Source organism: Bos indicus x Bos taurus, chromosome 21 (genome assembly GCF_003369695.1).
Source record: "Bos indicus x Bos taurus breed Angus x Brahman F1 hybrid chromosome 21, Bos_hybrid_MaternalHap_v2.0, whole genome shotgun sequence".
NCBI classification, from domain to species: Eukaryota; Metazoa; Chordata; class Mammalia; order Artiodactyla; family Bovidae; genus Bos; species Bos indicus x Bos taurus.
Genome location: NC_040096.1, coordinates 56180365 through 56206825, shown reverse-complemented (window position 1 = coordinate 56206825; position 26461 = coordinate 56180365). Strand labels below are relative to the sequence as shown.

The following is a 26461-nucleotide window of genomic DNA, read 5'->3' as shown; positions in this document are numbered from 1 at the left end:
TATGCCAAAGCCTTTGTGTGGATCACAATAAACTGAAGAAAATTTGAAAGAGATGTGAATACCAGACCACCTGACCTGCCTCTTGAGAAATCTGTATGCAGTTCAAGAAGCAACAGTTAGAACTGGACATGGAACAACAGACTGGTTCCAAATAGGAAAAGGAGTACATCAAGGCCGTATATTGTCACCCTGCTTATTTAACTGCTATGCAGAGTACATCATGAGAAACACTGGGCTGAAAGAAGCATAAGCTGGAATCAAGATTGCCGGGAGAAATATCAATATCCTCAGATAAGCAGATGACACCACCCTTATGGCAGAAAGTGAAGAACTAAAAAGCCTCTTGATGAAAGTGAAGGAGGACCGTGAAAAAGCTGGCTTAAAACTCAACATTCAGAAAACTAAGATCATGGCATCTGGTCCCGTCACTTCATGGCAAATAGATGGGGAAACAGTGGCAGACTTTATTTTTTGGGGCTCCAAAATCACTGCAGATGGTGATTGCAGCCATGAAATTAAAAGACGCTTACTCCTCAGAAGAAAAGTTATGACCAACCTAGACAGCATATTAAATGCAGAGACATTACTTTGTCAACAAAGGTCCATCTATCAAGGCTGTTTTTCCATTAGTCGTGTATGGATGTGAGAGTTGGACTGTAAATAAAGCTGAGCACCAAAGAATTGATGCCTTTGAACTGTGGTGTTGGAGAAGACTCTTTAGAGTCCCTTGGACTGCAAGATCAAACCAGTCCATCCTAAAGAAAATCAGTCCTGAATGTTTATTGGAATGGTTGATGTTGAAGCTGAAACGCCATACTTTGGCCACCTGATGCGAAGAGTTGACTCATTTGAAAGGACCCTGATGCTGGGAAAGATTGAGGGCAGGAGAAGGGGACAACAGAGAATGAGATGGTTGGATGGCATCATCCACTCAATGGACTTGAGTCTGGGTAAACTCTGGGAGTTGGTGAGGGACAGGGAGGCCTGGCATGCTGCAGTCCATGGGGTCGCAAAGAGTCGGACAGGACTGAGCGATTGAACTGAACGGAACTTAGTTACAGAAGGAGCTTAAATAAATTTTTGTGTATGCCTGAGGCCCCCAGGGCTGCACTAATGCTTTCTTGGCTTTTTTTTTTTTCCCCCTGTCTCTGTATCCCCTCCCTTCTCTGATGAGCAACTGTTTCAATGTGCCCTTTATGACTCAGGGAAGGTGATGGAGGTTGGAATCTATTCCCTGAAAACAAGGCACAGGGAACACAGAGTCTTCTGTGCCCAGAAGCCCCATAGGGTCCTGCTTGGTTTCAGAACTAAGCCCTGTAAATCTGGCTAATGGGACTGAGGAACTAAATTTTAAATCTTACTTACTTTTAATTAATTTGAACTGTGATGTTGGAGAAGACTCTTGAGTATCCCTTGGACTACAAGGAGATCCAACCAATTAATCCTAAAGGAAATCAGTCCTGAATACTCATTGGAAGGACTGAATGCTGAAGTTGAAACTCCAATACTTTGACCACCTGATGCGATTAACTGATTCATTGGAAAAGACCCTGATGCTGGGAAAGATTGAGGGCGGGAGGAGAAGGGGACAACAGAGGATGAGATGGTTGGATGGCATCACTGACTCAATAGACATGAGTTTGAGCAAGCTCCAGGAGTTGATGATGGACAGGGAGGCCTGGCATGCTGCAGTCCATGGGAGTCACAGAGTCCAACACGACTGAACTGAATTTTAATTAATTTTTAAATTTAAAAAATGATACTTGATTTATTTTTGGAAAAAAAGTATATTTGACATAACTTTAGTTTGTGAATCTACTTTTTCAGCTGTAAATTTAGTGAAACCTAAACCCACAGGGAGGAGGCCTCAAAGAGCTGGACACAACTAGGCAACTGAACTGAAACCCACATCATATATTTCCAATGAAAATTCAGCATCCAAATAGAAATTGACACTCAAGGTAAAGTACATATCACATTTTGAACTTGGCATGAAAATAATCATTCAAAATATCTCATTGATTTTATATGGAATATTTTGCATTCAATTGTCAACTGAAAAAGACACCGTGTAAGAGTTGTGAGTTAAGTTCTATTCAGAGACCTTACTGATGGCTATAGCCCTTGCGACAGGCTCTTAGCGCTAAGGTACTGCTCCAAAGTAATAAGGGAGGAGCCAGGAATATATACAAACTTTTTGCTAGGAAAAACATTCCTAGTAAAGCATAAAAAGATTACTGTAAATCACAAATAACAGACATCTTGAGTTAATGATTTTAGCGCTTTTGTACTTTGGGGAAGATGTTAGAATCTGGTGGTCATAGAAATTTTCCCATAGATATGTATATCTTATTTATCTTGGGTCCAGTGAATCCAAAGCACAGAATACTTGCCGTTTTTCCCCATCCTGAATTCCCCTCAGGGTGCACTGTCTTGGGGCCACTGCAGTGGCTAATGCTTGGAATCTTGCAGAACTGGCATGGCAGGCATTTTTTTCTTAACACATTAAAAACACATGCTTCATACTTTTAAAGAAGTGGCTACCATAAAGCTACATATGAAACTCACACTTTTCCCCCAGTGGCCAGCAATGACCTAGACGGCCCGGCAAATAGTAAAAAGCCCTGTAAAACGGTGGCTATTGTTTGTATGATAGGAATGACAACGTCATTCTTCCATGAAGATTAACAGTGCTTAACACTGAACGTTGAAAATTACTCAGTATGATTATACAGTACCCCATTTGTCTCTGTAAAACCCTTAAGTTCTTTTAGCAACATGAAGAGCTAGAAAACAACAATTCTGACAAAGGACAGAGGATCAGAGGTAGCAGCTATTGTAAGTGGAGGGTCTAGACCTGTGATTTCAAGCTTGGAAACTGCCCCAGGGCCCCAGATTCGCAACGCAGTGCTTGCCCCACAGCAATGCCCAGGACCGGCGGCTGACCTCCCAGCCTAAGAACTTTTCTATTTCTTCCCAAAGGAAAAGGGCCCGAGGCCAGAAGGCTCCGCCGCCACCGACCTCTGCGCGCCGGGTGCCCAGTCCAGCCCCAAAGGCGGCTCGGACAGGATACTCGCGGAGGCGGGCGGGCGCGGGAGGACCCCAGGCCCAAGCCGCCTGATGCCCGCCGGGATCGGCGTCTGGACCGCGAGCCACCTGTGAAGACAACTGCGGGCTCCAGAACCCCAGACCCAGAGCACCCCGCGGGCAAAAAGCCTCGCAACCCGCAGCAGCCAGAGGCGGGATCCACGCCCTTTCGAATCCGGAGCGGGGCTGATGACGAACACAGGGCGCGACGGACGCACACCCGCCCTGCGCTCGCACGACGGTGCGTGCGAGGAGCGCGAGGGAGACCCGGCTCGTCACCGGCGCGACCAGCGTTCCGCCTCCTCCGCTCCCTGCGCTCCCGCCACCTCGGCAACCCGGGGCCCGCCTCCCACCTCCATCCGAGGCCTCCGCCGCTGCGAGACTCACAGCTTCGTTCCTGCCTCTTTAAATGGTGGGGCCAACGGGCCGCCCCTGCAGCCGCTGCCTGGGTGGCCCCGCGCGCGCCACTATTGAGGGGCGAACCAAGATGGCGGCGGCTTTGGCTCGGTGAGGAAGACGGAAGAGGCGGCGGCGGCGGCGGCGGCGGAGGGATAGGGACTCCCAGTAGCCAGAAGCGCTCGTGCGCTTGGGGGCTCTCGGAGTCTTCCGCGCAGTGGTAGAAGTTGCAGCGGGACCTGGCGCCCGTCAGCTTCGGACATTTGAAGCAGACGAGAGGAGCACAACGTCCGGCTGCGGTGGCAGGGCCAGGTATAAGGAAGGAAAACATGGCGGCGGCAGCTTGAGGAGGCGGCGGCGGCGCGGGAAGCGGCTTGGCTGAGATCATGGCGGAGGCGGGAGCAGGGCAGTGACCGGCGCCCCGAGTTCCTAGCGCGGCGGGGCGGGAAGCTGCGAAGCGCTGCGCGCCCCGATTGGGGCGGCAGGGCTCCCCGGGCCTGGACAATAGCGCCGAGGAGCCAGAGGCGAGGAAAGGCGGGGACCAGAACTCGGCCCCGCGGCGGGCCATGCGTGCGGCAGCGCGGCTCCGGGGCGGCCAGCAGCTGCAGTGAGGCCGAGGGGCCCTCGGCTCGCGGGCGTGCTCCCGCCTTCCCCGGACCCCCTTCCCGGGCGACTCCGGCGGGGCCCGGACCCCAGGCGGCAAGATGACCGACACCCGGCGTCGGGTGAAGGTTTACACCCTCAACGAGGACCGGCAGTGGGACGACCGGGGCACCGGACATGTGTCGTCCGGCTACGTGGAGCGCCTGAAGGGCATGTCTCTGCTTGTCAGGGCCGAGAGTGACGGTGAGTGAATCCCTCGTCTCCCCGGCGTCCCTGGGCCACCTCCCCGGTTCTTTGGAACCCCTGGGCCGCTCCCTGGGATGACGAAAAGGGGGCGAATGGGCTGCAGCTGCCGCCTTCTCGGGGCAGGGCGGGCCCCGGCACCCCTGTCCTCCGGGAACTGCCCGGAGAGTGTTTAGGTGTCTGAGCGCCTGGGCGCACTTGCGGGCGGGAGCGGACGGGGCGCGTTTGAGCGGAGCCGCCCGGAGTGTGGCGAGATCGGGGACGTGGACGCGGGAGCCCGGAGCGGGCCGTTCCTGTGCACCAGAGTGACCTTGAGAAAGGTACTCATTAAACCGATCTCCTGCCTTAGTTCATCCATCTGTAGAGCAGGCATGAAACTTTTCTCGGAGCTAAGAAAGTTCTTAACAGTTTCGCTTTTTGGAACAGGAATGAATATTTTGTTGTACTCCCCTCGCCCCCCGCCCAAACACATTACTGCTGCATCTTTCCGACCCTGTTGCAGGTTGGCAGCGCTGGTTCATGGATCTGGCAACTCTGCACTAGGCAGAGAAAATATTTCTTTGCCTAAGAAGATAGATGGGTGTTTCCCCAATGCTAGTTGTCTTTTTCATTAGAAATGAAGGTTTTTGTGTGTAGTTTCACTGTGTAAACGTTTCTCAAGTGTGGAGTCATTTTATCGGAGCTTTTTGATTGCTTAAATTTGTATTCATAGTTTGGTTTAGTTAACAGGTGGGGAGAAGTTGGCAAGTATCTCTAGAACCTTTCGATTCTGCCCCAGTGGTGCGTAAGCTTCACAGATTTTGAAACAGCCCTCAAGGTTCAAAGACCAAGTTGTTTGAAGATAAGCTTTTCACATTTTTAAAGACTCAACTCTTCAGGAATTGCCACTTCCCCCGGTGGCATACCGTGAATTTCCCTTAAAGAAAAAGTTCACATGGGCTAAAACTTTTTTCAAAATTGTTCCTCTCAATTTGAAAACCTGTTTTGTAACAATATCCCATAGTTTTATGGTAGCTAACTATCTCAGTTTATAATTGTAGTTGTTCTGTAAATGCATTACTACAAACTCATTTTAAGGAATTTTAATTGGACTTCCTAGCCAGAACTCCGGTTCCAAGGAACAGATAAGACTCACCATTCTGTAATTGACGACTGCAGGGACATTGCTTTTCAATTTGAATTGAAAGAAAAATGGTAACTTGGAGTATATTACCCACAGGTTACTTTATAAGGCTCCCCCAAAATAAAAGCGGAGAAAAACTATTTTTTCTTGGAGGCGTTTAAAGGGTTTTGAATTCATTGGGTATATTTTTCTGAGGCCTATGTTACTTGCCTCTTAAAATACAAGTTTGAATGTGAAGTGTTAGTTTACTTTGGTATATGACTATCATATAATAACCAGCTACTCTATGTTCTATGTTTTTGTTTGGAAAACTTTTTATGTGATAAGTTGGAAAGTATAGGCTTTATGGGTTTGGTTAACTTAAGATGCAAGCATGTGTAGATTCGAGATGAATTCTTTGAAATCTCATAATAATTTAAAATAAGAGGTAACTTCACATCCTGTGTTTAATTGTACTCATACAAAGTCCTTTGTTTAAAGTACTTTAAAGCATTAAGTCCCATTGTCATATTATCATAGGGAATCATACTCGTTTAACACAATAAGAATCTTTTTTTTCCCCCCCATTTTTATCTGTTAGGGAAAGAGCTAAAAAAATTAACTGTGCCCTGTTCAATTTATAAGTTATTAGGAAAACTAAATCCAAGAGTAGGCTTAGAAAATTCCAAGATATTTGTGAATACTTTATAAATAATTTTTGCTTTTGATTATTCTTTTTTCTAACAGGAAAACTCCAAATAGGAATAATAGTCAAAATTTACTGAGTGTCTGCTGTGTGCCACTTGTATCTTCTGGTGTTTTCTGATGTAGGTACTATTTTTAGCCATATATACAGATTGGGAAACTGAGGCCTAGAGAAGCTAAAGAACCAAAGATCACATAGCTAGGTTAATAAAAAAGCAAGGAAGATCAGTGTTCAAACTGAGGTCGTGGAGAGGTATCAGATTGAATGAGATTTCTAGACTATGACTTGAAACTTGTATTATCAATTATTTAATTAATATCATTAACTGTTTACAGTGTGTTTGAAACACCCATATTATTGTCTACTTGCATTTGCTGCTTTATACTTAGACCCAAGTTTTATTTCAAAGGAAATGAAGACAAATGTTTAGCCTGACGGTATTTAAAGTTGTAGTTTGTCTCCAAGCCACATGTGGGAATTTTCACATTGGCTGCTAGCTTGGGTTATCCATTGTGTGTTTCCCTCATTTGCCATACGGGATAATTCAGAATTTTCTTTTTATGGAAAGTTATTTCTGGTTTTCCATATGAGTCATTTATCTTGTTAGAGGAGCTTATAGACTTACCTGAAGATCAAGAAGGCAGTTTTTGAATGGAAGTACTTGTGTCTTCTGTCAGTCCGTGTCTGGATTGCATTCTGGAAGCTGAGTTGGCTTGACAATTCTGTAGCTCACTTTGCCTTGGAGGAGAGATGTCCCACTAGCTACTGAGCCCATTTTCTGATTTGCAATTCAGTAGGTTCCTACTAGCAAAATAGGTTGTTGAAATGTATCCTTTTTTAAAAACAAAGATTACCTAATTTCTCAGGCTTTATCATAGCCGTGTACTTGTAAGGTTCCATCTTCAGTAAAGATTATTTAGTGTATTTTCTTCCAGTTTATGCTGTACCTATTAGCTTGTTGCTTACTCTCTCATTTTGTTCAAATCATTCCTTTTTTCCATTATGATTTTTACCACCTCCTACCAATTTTAGAATTGATAAATTGGAATTTCTTCACGTACTGAAGGATGTATTTGAACATAAAATCACATCAGTACTCTTTATTCTGGATTACTTGCCAATTATCAAGAATAGTGTTCTTATGTTTTTTACTTTAAGTTTTATGTTTTTTTACATACAATAGTTTTAATGTTTATTTACAATAGTTTGATTAATTTTTATTAATAAAATCAATAAATTTTATTAATATTTAATAGTTTTAATTAATTTACGTTAATAGTTTTAATTCTGACTTGTTCAGAGTTTAAAAGATTTAATTTTCACTGTTACTTGAGGCCTGAAGAAATGGGACAAAAGAAATGTTTTGTTCAGGGTAGTACTGCTAGCTACTGGTGAAAACTGGAATCTTCTGCTTCTACCTCTTGATAGAACTTGGTTATAGTAGACCTGCCTCTTCTCCTATTTATATACACTATAAATAGGAGAAGAGGTCAACACTTTGGGTAGGAAAGTCTGTTTTGTTTTGGCTGCTGTGGTGAGAAATGAACAGAGAATCAGCATTTTCTGTGTTGTTCTTATAAATCAATAAGGTAGTATATGATCTTGCAACAATAAGCATTTCAAAATTTAGCTACCACGAAGAGCCCAGTGGGAGAACTATTTCACTTTGAAAACATGATTTAAATGCACTTTTTCTCTTGTGTAGTCCTGCATTATGGAAAATTAATAGGCTTAGGATAGTCAAGCCTTTAGTTATCATCTGTTGCATGTGATAACTTTTGAGTTCAGGGCATGGGCTACGTTGTGTATAACTGGGGTGGAGAGTTTTGAAGGCTGACAGACGTGTGAAACCTCTTAATGTAACACTACAGAGTGTTTTTCCTGAGCTTTCATTTTTGTTTTTAAGTGTCTTTGTAGTCCACAAAATTGAGTGGGAGGGACCTGGAATACAAATCTACTATAGGTTTAAAGCATTACACTAATCTCCTATCCAGGTGAGATTTTTGGTCTTATATTAATTCCTTTTGGTACCTTTTGAACAAGTGAATTTTCCAGCTAAATTAAACTGTATAACAGAAGATTTAAAAGTCTCAACAATTATTATGGAATGCTCCCTAAATATTGTATACTAGAATGTTTTTCTTAAACAGTACAATGAGCCTGTGATGCTTAGTCTTTTGTTTATAATGTGTTTCTAGATCATTGTTATCAATACTAATTTTTCTACTATTCAGAAATAAAGTGATGCCAGGGAAATGATATTCTGATCTTGCTATTAAAAAAGAGAGTATTGAGTGCTGGTTATGTGTTAGGTTCTGGGTCAGGCACTATATATTCAGTTAATACTCAAAAGCAACCCTGTGGTTGCTTTGCTTTATTATTTTTTCTAACTTTAAGTCTTGGTGCATTGATTCTTTGATTGGATAGTTTGGGGGTCTTTTTTTCCTGTACCCAGCCAAAAACCTATATTTTTTTTTAATATAAAATCTTTCTGTTTTAAAAGGTTTGCATGAATTATTCCCCAGTGGTTAAAGAATCCTGTCTGTAATGCAGGATACATAGGAGATGCAGGTTCAATCCCTGGGTAGGGCCAGTCCCCTGGAGTAGGAAATAGCAACCTGCTCCAGTATTCCTGTGGGGAAAATTCCATGGACAGAGTAGCCTGGTGACTGAGCACGCACATATTGAATGAGTATGTTTATTAGAACTGGGAATTAAACAAGCTGTCCTGAGCTGGATCCATACTACAGGCACTAGTTCTGCGTTCTCTCGTTTCAGTTCTTTTGCATGTTAACTGCTCTCCCCTATCCCTGAAGGTGTTCGTTTCGTTTTGATAGGGTTGTGTTGGGAGTTTGCAACAGGATACTAGAGAAATTATCACATTTTATTTTATAGGAGACCCAAGATATGAAGTAGAGAGGGAACATTTTTAATGACTTAAATATTTATACTCATAGTTGTACTGTTTTATGGTTACTTTTTCTTGCTGTCAGTCCATGACAGCTTTACCTGTGATTGTCTTGGTTGTGTTATAAGTGGGCATTTCCCCTTCTTTACCATTGTCTTCCTATTTCCTGAGTGTATAGATCTTCTTTTTATCAGTATATTTGGGGCATCTGTTTGTGTCAGGATATACAAATTGACTAACACTTTCACTTTTTCAAACAGTTCTATCTCATCTAAAATCAGCATAGTATTCACAAAGTATAGCATTATTGACGCAGTAGCATTTCTCAAATTTTTTCCCTTAGGATACCTTTAATGTAGTAAAACTGAGGACCTCTAAAAGCTTTATTTATGTTTAAACAAAAAATATCAGTATTTACCACGTTAAAGCTTAGACTTCAAAGATCTTTTCTTTTACATTTTTACATATCTCTTTAATGTCCAGTTTAATTTTTTTTAAAGGATTCTTTGCTACTTCTGCATTCAATCTGTTACAGTATCAGTGTAGACATACTGAGAGAATATGAATGAAAAGGGCAACTAATCTCTTAGTAATATTATGAAAATAGTTTTTATTTTCTAGGCCTTTTGAGATCCCCACACTCTGAGTATAGCTGGCACAAACATTGTTTCTAGTTTTCTTTAGCCTTTACAAACACTGCTAATGACATCTTTATTCATATGCTTGGCACTTGTATGAGGATGTAGGATAATTTCCTAGAAGGATTGTTGGACTAAAGAGTAATATGTGTTTAAAAGCTTCATAAAGATAAATGACCCTCCAAAGGGGTTGTGCTGATACTCAGTTTTGGTAATAGTAAATGAAAGTTAAGGACCCTCTTTTATTTTTTGAAGTATGCTATGCTAAGTCACTTCAGTCGTGTCCGACTCCATAGACGGCAGCCCACCAGGCTCCCCCGTCCCTGGGATTCTCCAGGCAAGAACACTGGAGTGGGCTTCCATTTCCTTCTCCAATGCATGAAAGTGAAAAGTGAAAGTGAAGTCGCTCAGTCGTGCCCGACTCTTAGCGACCCCATGGATTGCAGCCCACCAGGCTCCTCCGTCCATGGGATTTTCCAAGTAAGAGTACTGGAGTGGGGTGCCATTGCCTTCTCCTTTTGAAGTATATATATGCATAAATATCGACTTGCGGGTGCATCGGAACTTTGGGATGGACTGGCAAGCATTTGCTGTGCAGGAGTATTCTTTAGTTCACCTGAGAGTAGTTGATTTTGCTGTGATAAATTCTACAATGACAAGTTTAATTGATGCATTCCCCTTAGCTTCATCCATCTCTCTTGTTTTTGCATTTCCATATTTCCTTCTGAGTCATTCAAGTGGGAAAGCCTTTTTCAAGTTTTGATATTGGGGTTTGCTCTCTAGGCTTGTCTTTCTCTTGTCTGTAAGAGTGTCCTTTCTCAAATATGTGAGGTTTTCACATGTGTGGGGAGATGGTATCGTAGCGGGGTGGTGAGAATGAAATTCCCCTTGGAGGATAAAGGAAGGCATCTATTTCATTGGAGAGGATGAATATGTTTCTCAAATTCGGATGGGGGGCTGTTCTGCGTATGTGATTCAGTTATTAAGATATATATGCTGGATCTATCCATTATTGAAAGCACGTGTCTCAACTGATTCTTCTTCGGTTGATTGGATAAGTGCTTATAACTTGATCCAATAGGAACTGAGAGATGGGGGTGGGGAACCTAATAGATGGGCTAGGAATAAAACTAGAAATATGTCTTTATGGGATCTTTTTAAATTGAAGGATAATTGCTTTACAATATTGTGTTGGTTTCTGCCATACGTCAGCATGATGTCTTTCCGTTATTGTCTTACTTAGCTTCCCAATTAAAAGATTGCTTTCCATGATCCAGCCTCTACAACGTATTAACATCTTAGGGAGCGTGGTACTTGAGGACCAGAGCTGGACTACCTGAAGTTGTATCTTAGACTAAACCATGGGATATGGCTGAAATGGGTTTTAGGAGAGATACTTCCCCTGAATCTTGAATGCCCCAGGAGAGAGAAAAACTTAGTAACACCTGAAGCTTCTGGTATGTGCTTATCCTTGTTTTAGCCAGCACTTTGGGAGGGAACACTTCAAACTTCAGATAATTTGTAACTGGTTTTTCCTTTCTAGTTTTTCCTTTCTGTAACATTACTGAGAGTTTTGAAACAAATGAAAAGGGGCTGGGGATGGAAACTGGTTCTTAAAAAATAACAGTTTTACCAATGCTGGGTGCTTTGTTTTAGCAGCTGCCAAGTCAGGTACGTGCTTCTTGAAATCACAACTTGAAGTGCAGCCCCTGTTCCGTGTGTTGTTTTACCCCTTCTCTTGAAAACAAACTCCGTAACCAGCACTCTGGAAGCCTGACTCATGTCTCTCTCCAGTCACTGTCTCCCGCCTCCCCGCAATAAACCTAACTTCTAACACCATAGATTAATATTTGGCACTTCTGTAACTTTATGTAAATGGACTTATGGGATATACATTTGTCTGAGGCTTGTTTGTAAGATTCATATACATTATTGCATTTACATATATTTGGTTCATTAACAATGCTATATGGTATTCCAAAGTATGAATATTTACTCTTTAGGGGTTTTTTTGGTAACAGAATTCACATGCCAGCTAATTGATCCATTTAAAGTGTATAATTCAGTATGTTCTGGTATAGTCACAGGGTTATGCACCTGTCACCACAGTAAGAGAACATTTTGTCCTCTAAAAGAAATCATGTACCCATTAGCACCCATTTGCTCCCCCTTCCTCCCAATCCTAAGCAGCCACTAATCTGCAGATCCACTAAATTAGCATATTCTGGACAATTCATATAAACACAGTCCTAAAATATGTGGTCCTTTGTGACTGGCTTCTTTCACTTATCTTTTCAAGGTTCATCCGTTATAGCATGGATCAGAACTTGATACCTTTGTATAGCTGAATAGTAGTTCACTTTATCCATTCATCAGTATTTGGACCTTTGGATTGTTTCCATTTTTTTGCTATTATGAATAATGCTCCTATGAATGTATATTGTACTTGTGTGGGCATGTTTTCATTTCTCTTGTATATACCTAGGAGTGGAATTGCTGGTAACTCTTAACATTTTGAGGAACTGCCAAACTTAAGTAGATGCCTTTTTATATACCCACAAGAAAATGTTTGAGGTTCCAATTTCTCCACACGGTTGCCAGCTCTTGTCATTATCTGTCTTTGATTATAGGCTTCCTAAGTGATGTGAAATGGTTATCTTTTCTTGGTTTTGATTTAATTTATCTAATGAATAATGATGTTGAGCATCTTTTCTTGTTACTGCCATCTTCTTTGGAGAAGTATCTATTCAGAACCATTGCGCATTTTTAAATTGGGTGTTTGCAAATTAAGTCACCACAACTTGGCAAGTGCTGATATTTTGCTGTATATATTCAGTACCATTTAGCACCATTATGAGTACATGGCAGTGAAGGGTCAGTAAATTACTAACAAAGGACAGTATCACAATTAGTAGATGAATTTAAAGCAAAGCTAGTTCAATTTGGAAATGTTAGCACACCTGTTTCTCAAGTGTCTGGCCACTATTTAGAATGGATAAAACAATTGTTAAATGTAATAGGAGATGAAAGCCTTGGGTGAGAGACAGCTGCAGAGAAAATGCTTCTTAAGTATTTTGGGCCAGAACTTGTCTTTAAACTGGACTTGGTTGATTCCACCTTAAACACAATTTATACCTCTCCAGGCGGAGAGGTATAAATCTAGTCTTAAAATTTGTTCTTTGTGAAGACATACAGATGGCCAACCGGCACAAGAAAAGATGCTCACATTGCTAATTAGAGAGATGCAAACAAACACCGGTGAGATATACCACCTTGCACCAATCAGAATGGCCATCAAAAAATCTACAAACAATGCTGGGGAGGGTGTGGAGAAAAGGGAATCCTGCTACATGGTTGGTGGAAATGTAAATTGGTGCAGCCGCTACTGAAGACAATACGGAGGTTCTTCCCAAAAAAAGGTAAAAATGGAGTTGCCATATGATCCTGCAATCCCACTCCTGGGCGTGTAACTGGAGAAAACTATAATTGGAAAGGATATGCACCCTAGTATTCATTGCAGCACTGTCTACAATAGCCAAGACATGGAAACAGCTTGTTCATAGAAGGGAAATGAAGGTAAGTCCAACAGAAAGACAAACACCATATGATATCACTTACATATGGAATCTGAAATAGGACACAAATGAACTTTTCCGTGAAGCGGATTAATAGAACAGACTTGTGGTTGCCAAGGGAGAGCAGGGATGGGCTAGGAGTGGGGGGTTAGCAGATGCTAACTGTTACATATGAAATAAGTGAACAGCAAGGTCCTACAGTATAGCACAGGGAACTATATTCACCCTATGATTAAATCATGATGGAAAGGAACATGATAAAGTGTGTGTGTATGTATATATTTATATAATTGAACACTTGGTCTAATACCCTGAGTCTTATGATACTGTGATACTGCCAGGGGAAAAACAGATATGTGCAAGTTTGCTTGTTCTGAGACGTAAATTGATAGTTTGAAGATGGAGAAGTTTGGTAATTCCTGTATTAAACAAAAATATAAGATTTTCTGAAGGTGAATCACAATTTGGGGATGTACTTGGTTAATGAATCACCCCTAATGTTTTCAAACTTTTATCAGTAAATTCTTATTTTAGCCAGGTTTTATTTATAATGCTAATTTGCATGTTTTACCATTTCTCAATACTGGTGAATATCAGAGATTTAATCCCAGATCATCTGGCTTCACATTGTGCTATTTCACTACCTTTGCTGCTCGGGAGTTTGTTAGATCTCTGTTACCATCCAGTACTCATTCTTCAGTTGATTGTGTTTGTCTTGTTAAAAGTAAGCATGTATGACGTGAGCATTTCTTGGGTTATAGGCTATTATATTTAAATTCGTATTGTTTTAAAGGAATATTTCCTGTACTGAAGTTGTATGCGCATCAGACCTTCAAAAAGGAAATGTGTGTGTATGTAAGGGAATAATACAGTGTTGCTGCTTTGCAGTTACATAATGGAATGTGTGTTTTTTCTCCCCTCTTTCCTAGGTTCTCTACTTTTAGAATCCAAAATAAATCCAAATACTGCATACCAGAAACAACAGGTAAAATTTTGAAGATGTTGTGCTTTTTTTTTTTTTTTGATGTGCTTTATCTTGAATATTATCCTCGGTTTGGTGATTAAATGAAAATTTACCATCTGATTCCTTACAGTGAAAAATTGGAGCAGATTACATGTTTTGCCTAATTCCAAAATACAGTTCCAGATATTTGACCAGCCGAGCCTTATTTCTCACAAGTTACATCTAAAATACCACAGTTTTCTCTTCTAAAGAGAATTTAAAAAGTCACCATTGGTGGAATAATCAGCTCCTTTCTTTGCTGCTGTGAATGCTAGTAGTGTAGGAGGAACATTCATATCTCTGTACAGCAACTTAGTATAAATATGAATTTGATTTCTTACATAGCCTGAGCAGGACCTTATAATGATGTAACAGTTTTTAAAGAACTTTCAGTTTGAATAAACTTTCTTGTACCCTTCTGGTGCAAGAGATATCTGAAAGTAAATCTCTCAATGCCTACAAGCACTATCACCAAAATTGTTATTTATTCAAAATATACACAGATAATACTGAGTTCTCTACAAAGCCACTGAAATTATTATCAGTCTTCTCATTGCTCTGAAGGTGCAGATATAAAATAACTTTAAAAATATTACTAACACATTTATATAAATGAATTATAAAGTGCTTTTTCATTGACCATTAAAATACTATTAGAGGGAAGTTTTACTTTGCACATTAGATGATGCCTAAAGGTTGTGACTTGCTTGAGGTCACACATAATATATAGGAAATTTGATATTTACTCCTAAATTTATTTAATGATGTTTTATTTGTCCAACAAGCATTGGTACAATATGAAATATTCTCTTGATGGTTTAATGGTCTATTAACACTATTTGTTGTTCTTAAGAAAACTTTCAGGTTCTATTGGAATGGCTGGAGGCTACAGTATTTGGTTTTGATGTTCAGTACTTAAATTCACATTTTGAGGTTTCAGTCAGCTGAACAGTAAAAGCATATCCTTAGAAAAAGAAAAGACTGAATCTGTTTTGAGGATGAATGAACAAATCCATATGTTTTAACCTATAGGTTGTTGGATGATAAGCAAGATGATTTGGTGAAAATTAGGCTCTTCAAGGAAAACAGAGGAGCAGTTCCTAAAAATTTTCAAACTTAGAAATTTGTCAAATGGGTCATTAAGGGCATATTTCTAGCTGTGCCCTGATTACGTCTCCAGGTGATTCTGAATATACACTGTAGCAGAACAGTTGCTTCTAGTTGTATTAAACTCATTACTAATGTAGTGGTTTTAGACTTCTTCCAATGAATCTTATGTTATTACCAGTTTTCCAAACAGTATGTATTGTCTCATTTAAAGACAAACTGAGGCTCAGGGAGGCCACCCAACTGACTAATTTACACTGTAATGTAAATTATTTTGAGTTTGAATAGCTACTCAGTCACTGTGGAACAGATTGCTTGCCTGGGATCTCTAGAAGTTCTTGAAGGTAATAAAAAGGGCTCTGAGTTCTTTTAAAAATTCTGAGTAAGACTTGTAGATTTATCCTGTTAGTAATGCTGCACAACCCAGTCAGAGGATCATTTATTTACTTCTGGCTGGCATCACTTTAGTTTAGTAAGAGATTATTGGCCTCATGATTGATAGTTAAATGATTGAATAGAATTTATATGAAGTTTAGCAGATAGATTTTTGAACATGGGATCTGTTTGTGTATAATAAAGTGTCCTTGCCAAGGTAGTAAAAAGTATAAGAAATAATAGATCCTTTAAGATACCTTAAAATACAGTTAGGTTTCCTCTTCAATATGGGAATCTTAATCATTCCAATCAGATGCTCAACTCACCTTGGCTTGGCTTTTTTCAGTTACTTATTAATCAGTTTGAATTATTTTTCTTTATATAGTCATTAAGTTTGAAAGGGCTTCCCTGTTGGCTCAGATGGTAAAGAATCCACCTGCAATGCAGGAGACCCACGTTCAATCCCTGGGTCAGGAAGATTCCCTGGAGAAGGGAATGGCAACCCACTGCAGCATTTATGCCTGGAGAATTCCATGGACACGGGAGCCTGGCGGGCTACAGTCTGGGGGATTGCAAAGAGTCAGACACAACTAAGCGGCTAACGCAAGCTTGAAAGGATATCTTAAATCCCATAAATATTATACCATGCATATTGTAGAATACATACTGTACTACAGCAAATGTAAAGTGGTCTTGGCATTGTGGTTGTAGTGTCTTGCTGAGATGGTATCTTTAGTAAAAACTGTTTATTAAACTTACTGTCATAAAAAAGTCAGTATGAAAAATAAAGGGGGTGCTAGGAGCTTCTTGCTTCCCGAATGTTGGTAAAAGTTAAAAAAAAACCTCTGACCAGATAAATGCTCACATATTACAAATTTAACTAATGATTTCAAGGATGTTACGGGCCTCGAGTGCCCCAGTAAAGAACACCGGATACTGACAATGAGGAGGAGGAACTGTGTTTATTTTATTAATCCCATCCTCCTAACATACCCTTGTCATTAAAATACTCAAGACTTTCTCTTTGGGCGTTTTGACTAGAGCATAAAATGTGACAATGTGCAAGCAAACTGACATAATTTTAGTTTGTATCTTTTGGTACATTTGGATGGTGTGTGCAGTTGTAGTGGCTTTCATATATGGGTTCAGCTTTTCCTTAAGGAGAACATTGTTTTCGTTTTATAGACTGGATAAAGTGAAGTGTAAAAGAACATTGGAAATGACTAATATCAGTGTTGCAAAAAGCAGAAATGAGTACTGTTCTCATTTCCCTATTTTGTTCGTTTGCTTTTTACTTTAAAGTAGTTTGTGATAATATAGGTTAATCATTCAGACTTCTTTTTTTCTCTTAAGGACACTTTGATTGTGTGGTCTGAAGCAGAAAATTATGACTTGGCCCTCAGCTTTCAAGAAAAAGCTGGATGTGATGAAATTTGGGAGAAGATATGTCAGGTAATTTAGAAAATCAACATGCTTTCATTTTAAGCATTTTGTTTTTTGCTGTGCTTTAAGCTGATACCTCATACTTTAAAATGCATAGAGACACGTCATATAGATTAGTACTGTCTGTGAAAACTTGATTTATAGAAAAGCACAATTTATTGACACCAGTATACCCAGTCCAGACCTTTGCTGAACTCCAGAGTTTTATATTCACCTGCCTTTCAGAGCTGTCCTCCATGAATGCTACTAGCATCTCAAATTCAGTAGTCTAAAACTGAGCTTAATCTCACTGAGATTTGTTCATTTTCCTATCTCTCTCATCTTAGTAAATGCCATTCAGTTGCTGAAGTCAGAAACAAGTTTATCCTTCCTTCATCCTCTCTGTCCATTCAGTCCTTAAACTCTTAAGTCTTCAATGCATTCATTTATCTTCATTTTCACTGCTGTTGGTTTATTAAGCTACCATCATTTCTTGCTTGGTTTATTGCATTCATCCCAGATCTACCCAGCTAGAGTATCTTTTTTAAAATGGAAGTCTGATCATCTTTGTTCAGTAACTTCTTGTGACTCTCGACTCTCTCTTCAGTCTCATCATTTTTGTTCTTGGTTGATTCCAGAATTCCTTAGTGGTTCTTGTACCTGAGTCTAGTGGTAACATCTCCACAATCTTTTGTGAATGGTCATTGATAATGCACTCTAGTGGCTCAAGCCGTTTTTTCTTATTAAAGATTCATATAGACCATTATATCCTAAGGACACTTTTTCTATCCTCACGTTTATTTTATCTGGAGAAGAAATAATTTTCAGCAGATTCTTTAATTCATTGGTTCTCAAGGTGTGATTCTTAAACCAGTAGAATGAGCATAACCTGGGATCTGATAGAAATGCAAATTATGAGACCTCTATCCCAGATCTGCTGAATTAGAAACTCTATGAGTAGGTACCAGTTTTAATAAGCCTTCTGGATCAGATTTTCTCTGTTTAAAGGGCAAGGTAGTAAATATTTTAGGCTTTGTGGACTACACTGTTTAACTACTGTTTAGCTACTCAGTTCTGCTGTTGTACTGAGAAAGTAGTCATAGACAGACAAATGGATGTCGTTCTCTTACCAGTAAAATTTTATTAACAGGTGGTGGGCCAAGTTTGGCAGTTGTCTGTCAGTGCCTGCTTCAGGTGACTGGTGAACCATGACATTTGAGAGCCACTGCCTTAATAGACTATAGAAGCCTGTGTTCTTGAGACACAGATTTTCCTTAACTTGCAAAGTTTATTTCTGCTATATCGTTCTACTCAGTTGTGTTTCATAAATTAACCTGTTTAGTTGTTGCTTTCCTTCTCTTAACAGGTGAAAAACTAACATATATGTATTTATGCCTTCTTCATGTTTTCTTTGCTTTCTGCCCCATACAGTTGTTTCTACAGCATATTCCTCTAGATTTTGTCATTTGGAGTTCTCCGGTAGAAACAGATGAAATTAATGAGTTCAGGGTGGTGCTGAAAGTATCTGTTATTCACACAAATCTTGTTTCCTCTTCACTTTTCTGACATGAACAGCCCCACCCTGCACACAGTCTTTTATTAGGCTAGTATTTAACTCAGTCCTGGACTCAGTCTGTTACTGTCAGGCCTGGGTCTTTAAAATTCTTAGACCTTTATTATGCTTTTCCTTAGTCTGTAACACCATAAATTCTTCATTGTCTCTTGGGACACTAGTAGTACTTACATACTTTTCTCTGTAGTAACATTCCTGGGAATCCTGCCTACTTTGTTGTTCTTTTCTGATATAGTTACATAGTTCATGTTCAAAATGTCATTTCCCAATGACTTATGACCCTGACTGCACATCTTTTATGGTCTTCACATTCTCATTTTCTTTATATCCAGATTGACTTCTGAGATTTATCCTTTCTCCAGGAAAGCTCTTTCTTCTAGCTTAGCCTCGTTTCCTTTTAAAATTTTCATTCTCATATTGCTTCTGTTCTGAAAGCAAGACTGAAACATACTTGTCAAATATTTAAGAGTTTTCACTTTGTTTCCCTAAGCAGATCAGATTCCTAAACACAGGCCTTTTGGATTACCTGTTCAGTCTTCATATTTGCGAGTTCACTCAAGAAGATACCATTTTCAATACATTTACAGTCTTTCATCCCTTTTCATTTGATTTTGTAATCAAATGCCTACCATGTTTCTATAGGTAAAGCCATAGCTTGAATATTAGGAGTCTAAAGCTGTGGTGAGATCTTAGGTAATTTCAAAAATCCAGAGCCAACTTGAGACCATGCCAGGTACAAGCTGTGAATGTGCCTGGCCTCCTTTTAGTGGTTCTGCCCACTGGATTAAGGTCAAGATGGTGTCACCTTGCAGCATATTTCAAGACTTAGTTCAGGTCTTCTTCCCTTCTGATATTCATCAACATCTCTTAACCATTCTAAGCAGTTTAAGTTTGTTGGTCATTTCATATGAGGCCTATTTTTTCCATTCCTTTACCTTTCAGTTTGGCCTTTTGAGCTGGTTTAATGCCAGTGTCAGATTATAGGGCCAAGAGAGCAAAACTCATTTCATTCTGAAATATGTCTTTGACCTTTTATAAAAAGTTTCTTTTACCTTAAATTATATTTAATTGTGAAGACTTATAAGTTAATTTTTTATAAGTAGAGTCCCCTACACTGACATAAGGTTGGGATTTATGACAAACTTTAGAGCTTCTAGGGGATCATGAAAGGTAAAGGTCTGGATGTGTAGAAAGAAAAACTTAATGGTTTGGTTACTTAACTATAAGCGGGTATTCTTAGGGCATAGCTCTACTACATATAGGTTGCAGTTACTTTTTGTGTGGTTTTATTTTTATGTGGGTGCAGTTTCCAGCTCAGTTTTTCTTAATCATATTTTTGGGCTACCAACCAGCATTTATACCAAATCAGTGACCCACTTTGGTCCAAAGCCAGTTTGTACATGCTCTTTTCCTTTGGTTTCTAAATTAACTGATATTAAATATTTTTCTTATTGCTTACAGTGATACATATTTTCTATGGTCACAGCATTTGTTAGAATTTTACTTAAACTTTGAAGAGTTTAATGGATGTACCATAGCATAATGCTAGGAATGTTTCTGGAATTTGCCCTGGCCTGTTGATGAATGGGTGTTTTACCATCAGGCCTCTTTATTATGGGTCTGCAGGGCACTCTTAAGTCACAGTCACCGATACTTTAGTGGATGAATGTTTCCATTGTTGATAAACCTTGTATTTATGAGGAAGCTCATTACATTTCTGAACTTTGAACTTCCTTCTTTAAAATTAAAAGTGTGTATTATTTATAGAAATGTGCTTAGAAAAGCAGGCATTTGTGTCAAGTTTGAAGAAAGTTCTAATCTTGAAAATCATGATTACAGTTTTGTTGTACGTTTCTTATATCTAAGAATATCATTTAGATTTGCTTTGATTATACTTCTTCAGCTATTACAAATATTGTTTAATAGGTTCAAGGAAAGGACCCATCAGTGGACATCACTCAGGACCTTGTAGATGAGTCTGAAGAGGAGCGTTTCGATGATATGTCATCACCAGGTTTAGAATTGCCATCTTGTGAATTAAGTCGTCTTGAGGAAATTGCAGAACTTGTGGCGTCATCCTTACCTTCTCCCCTGCGTCGTGAAAAACTTGCACTAGCACTGGAAAATGAGGGCTATATTAAAAAGCTCTTAGAGCTTTTCCACGTGTGTGAGGATTTGGAAAATATTGAAGGACTGCACCACTTGTATGAAATTATCAAAGGCATCTTCCTCTTGAATCGAACTGCTCTTTTTGAAGTTATGTTCTCTGAGGAATGTATCATGGACGTCATTGGATGCTTAGAATATGATCCTGCTTTATCACAACCACGAAAACATAGGGAATTTCTAACAAAAACAGCCAAGTTTAAAGAAGTGATTCCCATATCAGATCCTGAGTTGAAACAAAAAATTCATCAGACATACAGAGTTCAGTATATACAAGATATGGTTCTCCCTACCCCTTCAGTCTTTGAAGAAAATATGTTATCAACACTTCACTCCTTTATTTTTTTCAATAAGGTAGAAATTGTTGGTATGTTACAGGTGAGTTAGATCATTCTTTTTTTTTTTTTTTTTCTCTGCTTAAAAAAAATGCCCGTTACCTTCAGCAAAAATTTTCTGTTCCTTTAGGCACATAAGTTGAATTTTATTTTTTGTCTAAAGGTATTTACTTTGGTGATATTGCAAGAGATTATAATATGTAATACTGCGGAACACAGAAGGTTGTGTTTGGATTAGGGATGATAAAGGTGATTTTTTTTAAAATCTAGCTCAAAGAAATTATAGAGAAAGGATCTTAATGAAACAATTGAATGTAGAATTTTAGGGATATTAAACTATCAATTAGGCATAAAACCGAATAGATTGGAACAGGAAAGAAAAAAATAGAAGCCAAAAAATATGTCATTAAATATAGAATACAAATTCTATAAAATATGGAGAACTCCGGGGTAATTATTTATTAAAGGTCTAGCTTTAGGGTCAAGAGAATATAGCAGAGGTTGGCAAGTTACAGCTGCATGCTTTTGTAATGATGAGAGTGTGGGGAGGTTAGACTTGCACTTGAGTTTCAGCTCTGCCTGTTACTTAATAACTGTGTGACTTGGGCAACTTTCTTAATCTCTTAAAAGCTTCAGCTTCCTAATCTTAAGGTTGGTGATATTAGTATCTACCCTATAAGGTCATCTGAAGATTAAATAAGATGCATGCATGTAAAGCATTGAACATGATACAAGACTCTTGAGTATTATTTTAAATATCTGTTAATCGCCTATTAAACATAAACTCCAAATTTTCTTTTTATAGTATGCCCAGTCTCTCAAGTGTGGTGTGTTAGGGTGCTTGCATCAGAATTACCTAGGATACATCCTGGATTCTGCAGAAAACACACAATCCAGATCTCTGAGCTGGCTCGTAATCTACATTTGTAGCAGCCCCAAAGTCAGAGAATCTCTCAGTAAATTATCTCATGGTGCGTGAATTAGTCTAGTTCAACTGAAATATGTCTTCATAGTGCCAAGATTTGTGAGTTGCACACCTCTTGTGTGCTTTGTTCCTACCCAGAATATTGTAACAGTAACATATATGTGATGTGATTTGAAAGCTATAAGACCTTACCCCAGATCTATAAATAAAATAATTATTTGGAACCTGGATTTGTTATATTAAAAAATGAAGCAAATAAATGTCAGCAAGAGCTGCTTGGTAGCATATGTTATGAATAAAACTGTAAATATAATTTTTGTCTCTTCCTTTTTAGAAAACTATATTTTCAGTGATCCTGGTTTTGTCACTATATATATATATGTATAATATATACGTACACACACACACACGAATTCAAATAGAAAGGTCAATTTTACCAAAACTGCTTTTCTGAAGCTAGTGATAAGTCCAGTTCGTGTTGACTAATTTGACCTATTTTTCATTCATTTAAGACAAATAATACAGGCAGTACAATTTGGTAACTACAGTAGTATTCTTCTACATAGTGTATTGTGATTGATAATGGAAGAAGGAGGGTTCTGGTACTAATGTTCATTTGTTCTTGGCTAAGGAACTAGTTTTTGCCAGCCACCTAACAGATCCTTTGTTCTGGTGTAGTTTTGATTCCTGGTTTCCCTGGATAGTCCCAAATGCTATTGGTCCTTTTATTTAGCTCCACATGGTTCTCGTTTGTTTTGTTTCACAGGGATCCATCACTTGTTTTTCTTGGTCTTCAGACCGGTAAAATGCCAGTTTTACTCATTAAGTATAAATAATTTCAAGTTAAGTTTTGTTTCCTTACAGTATGCTCTGTAAAATGCTGACTGCCAGTGCTGTAGTCCTTCTGTTCTCTTGTTGCTGAGCATTTATATCCAAAGTGCTGCTGTGAAGAAAGAAGAGTTTTACAAATATTTTGACAGGGAGTAATTAAAGCAGGTTCTTATCCACCTTGTACATGGTCATAAGCCTTACATTGACTGGTTATATTCTTTGTAATACTGTGGAGCATTCTTAATTCTCTATACTTCACAGCAGTGCAGAGATTGTTTTTTAATCATTAGATTTTTAATTGGGATATATTATATCCGAGGTGGATCTTAATATTGGATGCCATTTGAGGTATGGCTTATGTATTGTAAAAGTAAAGGTGGGAATAACTAATTTAGTATCACAAAATGTTTCTTGAGCGCTTACAGTAGTGAATATGGGGTTTATAAACGAATGGGAAATAACTCATATGCATAACTGTAGGGCATGTATTATTGAATTTACTTCTAGTTGATGTGGTAGTATGGAATTAAAATTTTAACTAAAAATAGTGGCAGAAAATATTGAACAGGCAGTCAGGAAGGCTCTGCCCACCTCCCTGCTAACTGATTGGGCTTTGGATAAATTTCTTAATCATGTCTCAATTATAAAATAAAGAGGTAAGAATAAGACAACATATGTTATTTCCAAGTTCTGTACTTTTAACTTTTACATGCTCAGATTAGTATCCTGTAGAGTATCATTTGACTCATTTTCAGAATAATTTGATTATGTGTTAAATTATTGTGTATGTGGAAATCTTTAAATAATGTTTTTTTAAAAGTTCTGAATTTAGCTTTTTAAGTAATTGAATCATTTCTGTTGTTAAAATGTGAAGGAAGTTTTATCTTCATTTGAGAGGTTATAGGACCTTAACTTCGAAGGTTAAGGTTATGAAACCCTATGAAAACGATGAGTGTAGAAACCGTGTTTGTTTTTGTAAATAAAGTTCTATCTAAACACAGCCAAACTCATTCACTGACATTGCCTATGGCCGCTTCCTACGATAACAGCAGAATTGAGTAGCTGTGGTAGAGAATGCAAAGCCTAAAATATTTATAATGTGGCCCTTAGGAAATAGAGCCGTGCCGAAATACAAAGGATATCCTTATAAATGCCCAATTTATCCTTTATAGTTTTTTTACTTTTCTTTTAAAAAACAGCATTGCCAATACCATCTCCCCTTTTCTAGTTATACAATTTATATCTTCTATAATAGTATCTTAAAAGTATAGTCTTATTATTAGCATAATTAAATTTATCCTTTGATTTCACAGGAAGATGAAAAATTTCTGACAGATTTATTTGCACAACTAACAGATGAAGCAACAGATGAGGAAAAAAGACAAGAGTTGGTAAGAAATCTGATATTATGAAGGGCGTGAAGCTAAAACAACATACCTTTTATAATTACTTACCCTTTTTCTTAATTTCAGGTTAACTTTTTAAAAGAATTTTGTGCATTCTCCCAAACGCTACAACCTCAAAACAGAGATGCTTTTTTCAAGACTTTGTCAAACATGGGTATATTACCAGCTTTAGAAGTCATCCTTGTAAGTTTATTTCTCCTTATACTTAATTGCCATTATATTTTTAAGCCACAAAATACTGTATTTTTTTATGTAACATGCAACTATTTGATTATAGCCAATATTTAATATAAGTTGTGTGTTACATAAAGTTAAAAAGCTATAAAGTCCTAGTATTAGATAGCCTGTAACACAGTACTGAAAGGATACTCACAGGAATTTTCCATATTTTTAATAATTTGTTAACTTTGCAGCCTATTCATTGAAATGTTAAAGTAGAAAAATAAACAGGAATAGAAAGTATAACTATCCACAGAAAAAGAACTTTACATATGGCAGAATTTCCTTGACCTCCCTTTTTTCATTATTATTTGTTAGATTTTGGATTTATATAGGTGCAAGTTCCATGTTTTTATTATTATAGGAGAAATAAGTGTTTTTTTTATCTGCAGGGCATGGATGATACACAGGTGCGAAGTGCTGCTACTGATATATTCTCATACTTGGTTGAATATAATCCATCCATGGTACGAGAGTTTGTCATGCAGGAGGCACAACAGAATGATGATGTAAGTAAGAAGTTAACAGAGCAAAAAATAACCAACAAGGTAAATATTATTTGCACTAACAGTAAGTATACATGGGGAGCTATAACTATATTTATTACTCATTCTTAAAGATTTAAATAATTAATGTTTGAGAAAAGTATAGCCATAATATCATGACTTATTCTTCTCCTAAATTGACTCCTGTTTCAGTCTATAAATTGTCCTACAGCAGTTATTTGATAATGCTCAACTTAAATTTCTTTAAAGGTTTTTGAGATGAAGTTTCTTAATTCTGAAATTAACCTGCTGTGTTGTGTTGTTTAAATCATTTAGTCAATAAATCATTCTTCTCTTTGTGGAATTATGAATAATTTCCCTAGGAAAACATTGGCTTTGTTAGGGAGAGAGTCTCAAAATCAACAAGAATGATGAGGAATGCACACACACCCCACCTCCATCCCCTGTAACACCCGTCAGTTTCAGAGTCAGTGAGAGTGTATCCTGGTGATGCGAAAGGTGCTTCCAGAGTCTGTGGTACATGGCGTATCTGGAAGCACTGAGTGTGTGTGCTCTGTTTTCAGATAATTAAACCAATGATCATGAGTTTTTATTTCCTCCTTCCCCTATAAAATCTTGAAAGTACTTTGTTACTTAAAAATAATATACTGCCCTGAATTCCTTCTTAAGGGATGAGGTAAAAAAGATACCTCTTAGAAAAAATATATATGCAGAATTGCACCCTGTCGTATTTTTACAAAATAGAAAATACTTTTTACTTTTTAAAAAGATCTTAATGTGTTGTGATGTCAAAATGAAGTGGAATGCCTAGAAACTTGTATATTTAATAATTTTAAAAGAAGATTATAACGTCAGGGTAGGTGCAGGAAGTGCCAGATTGAACTGTTGAATATTATGTTATATTTGCTTTTATAAAATAGTCCTATCTTAAAAACCTAAATAAACATACAGGTGTTTTTTTTTAAGGACTATTGTTAGCCCTGTAAGCCACTAGTTGAACACACATCGATGTACTTTATTTATGTGCTGTAATTTTCTTGATTCCCAGTCCTGATCATCATTTTCATATACTGTCTGCATTTTCTCCTTGTCTGTCCTACTACTGCATATATAGGCATGAGTGGAGATTTTTTCACTGAATCCCTCAGTTTTTATTTACTCCTTGAGCCACGAAAACCAATCATAGTAGAGGATCAGGAAAACAGTCAATTTTCTACGTCATTTGGAATATCTATATTTGTTCTCCTGTGTGCTCTCTAAATAACACAATCTTATTTCCTCCAGTTTGAGACATTTAGGTATCAGCTATTTTTTCCTTAAATTTGTTTTAAATGG

General features: G+C 38.3%; 2 protein-coding genes across 13 annotated transcripts in view; one reads left to right on the top strand and one right to left on the bottom strand.

Annotated features, from left to right (window-relative positions):
- LOC113879725 (translation initiation factor IF-2-like) overlaps positions 1–4051 on the bottom strand; it is a 77646-nt gene extending 73595 nt beyond the window's left edge. For 10 of the 11 annotated variants that reach the window (XM_027521453.1, XM_027521452.1, XM_027521451.1 and 7 more), the window contains exon 1: positions 3022–4051. In XM_027521453.1, coding sequence (XP_027377254.1) covers positions 3022–4051 — 1030 coding nt within the window. Of the gene's footprint in view, positions 1–1736; positions 2497–3021 lie in introns of those variants that run through there. The other variant, XM_027521447.1, reaches the window with a different exon arrangement.
- PPP4R3A (protein phosphatase 4 regulatory subunit 3A) overlaps positions 3323–26461 on the top strand; it is a 35474-nt gene continuing 12335 nt past the window's right edge. Inside the window, exons 1-7 of one of the 2 annotated variants that reach the window (XM_027521441.1) lie at positions 3323–4329; positions 14188–14243; positions 17097–17195; positions 20665–21282; positions 24309–24386; positions 24468–24584; positions 25013–25129. In XM_027521441.1, the coding sequence (XP_027377242.1) occupies positions 4188–4329; positions 14188–14243; positions 17097–17195; positions 20665–21282; positions 24309–24386; positions 24468–24584; positions 25013–25129 (1227 nt within the window). In that variant the 5' untranslated portion in view covers positions 3323–4187. Of the gene's footprint in view, positions 4330–14187; positions 14244–17096; positions 17196–20664; positions 21283–24308; positions 24387–24467; positions 24585–25012; positions 25169–26461 lie in introns of both variants that reach the window. The other variant, XM_027521440.1, reaches the window with a different exon arrangement.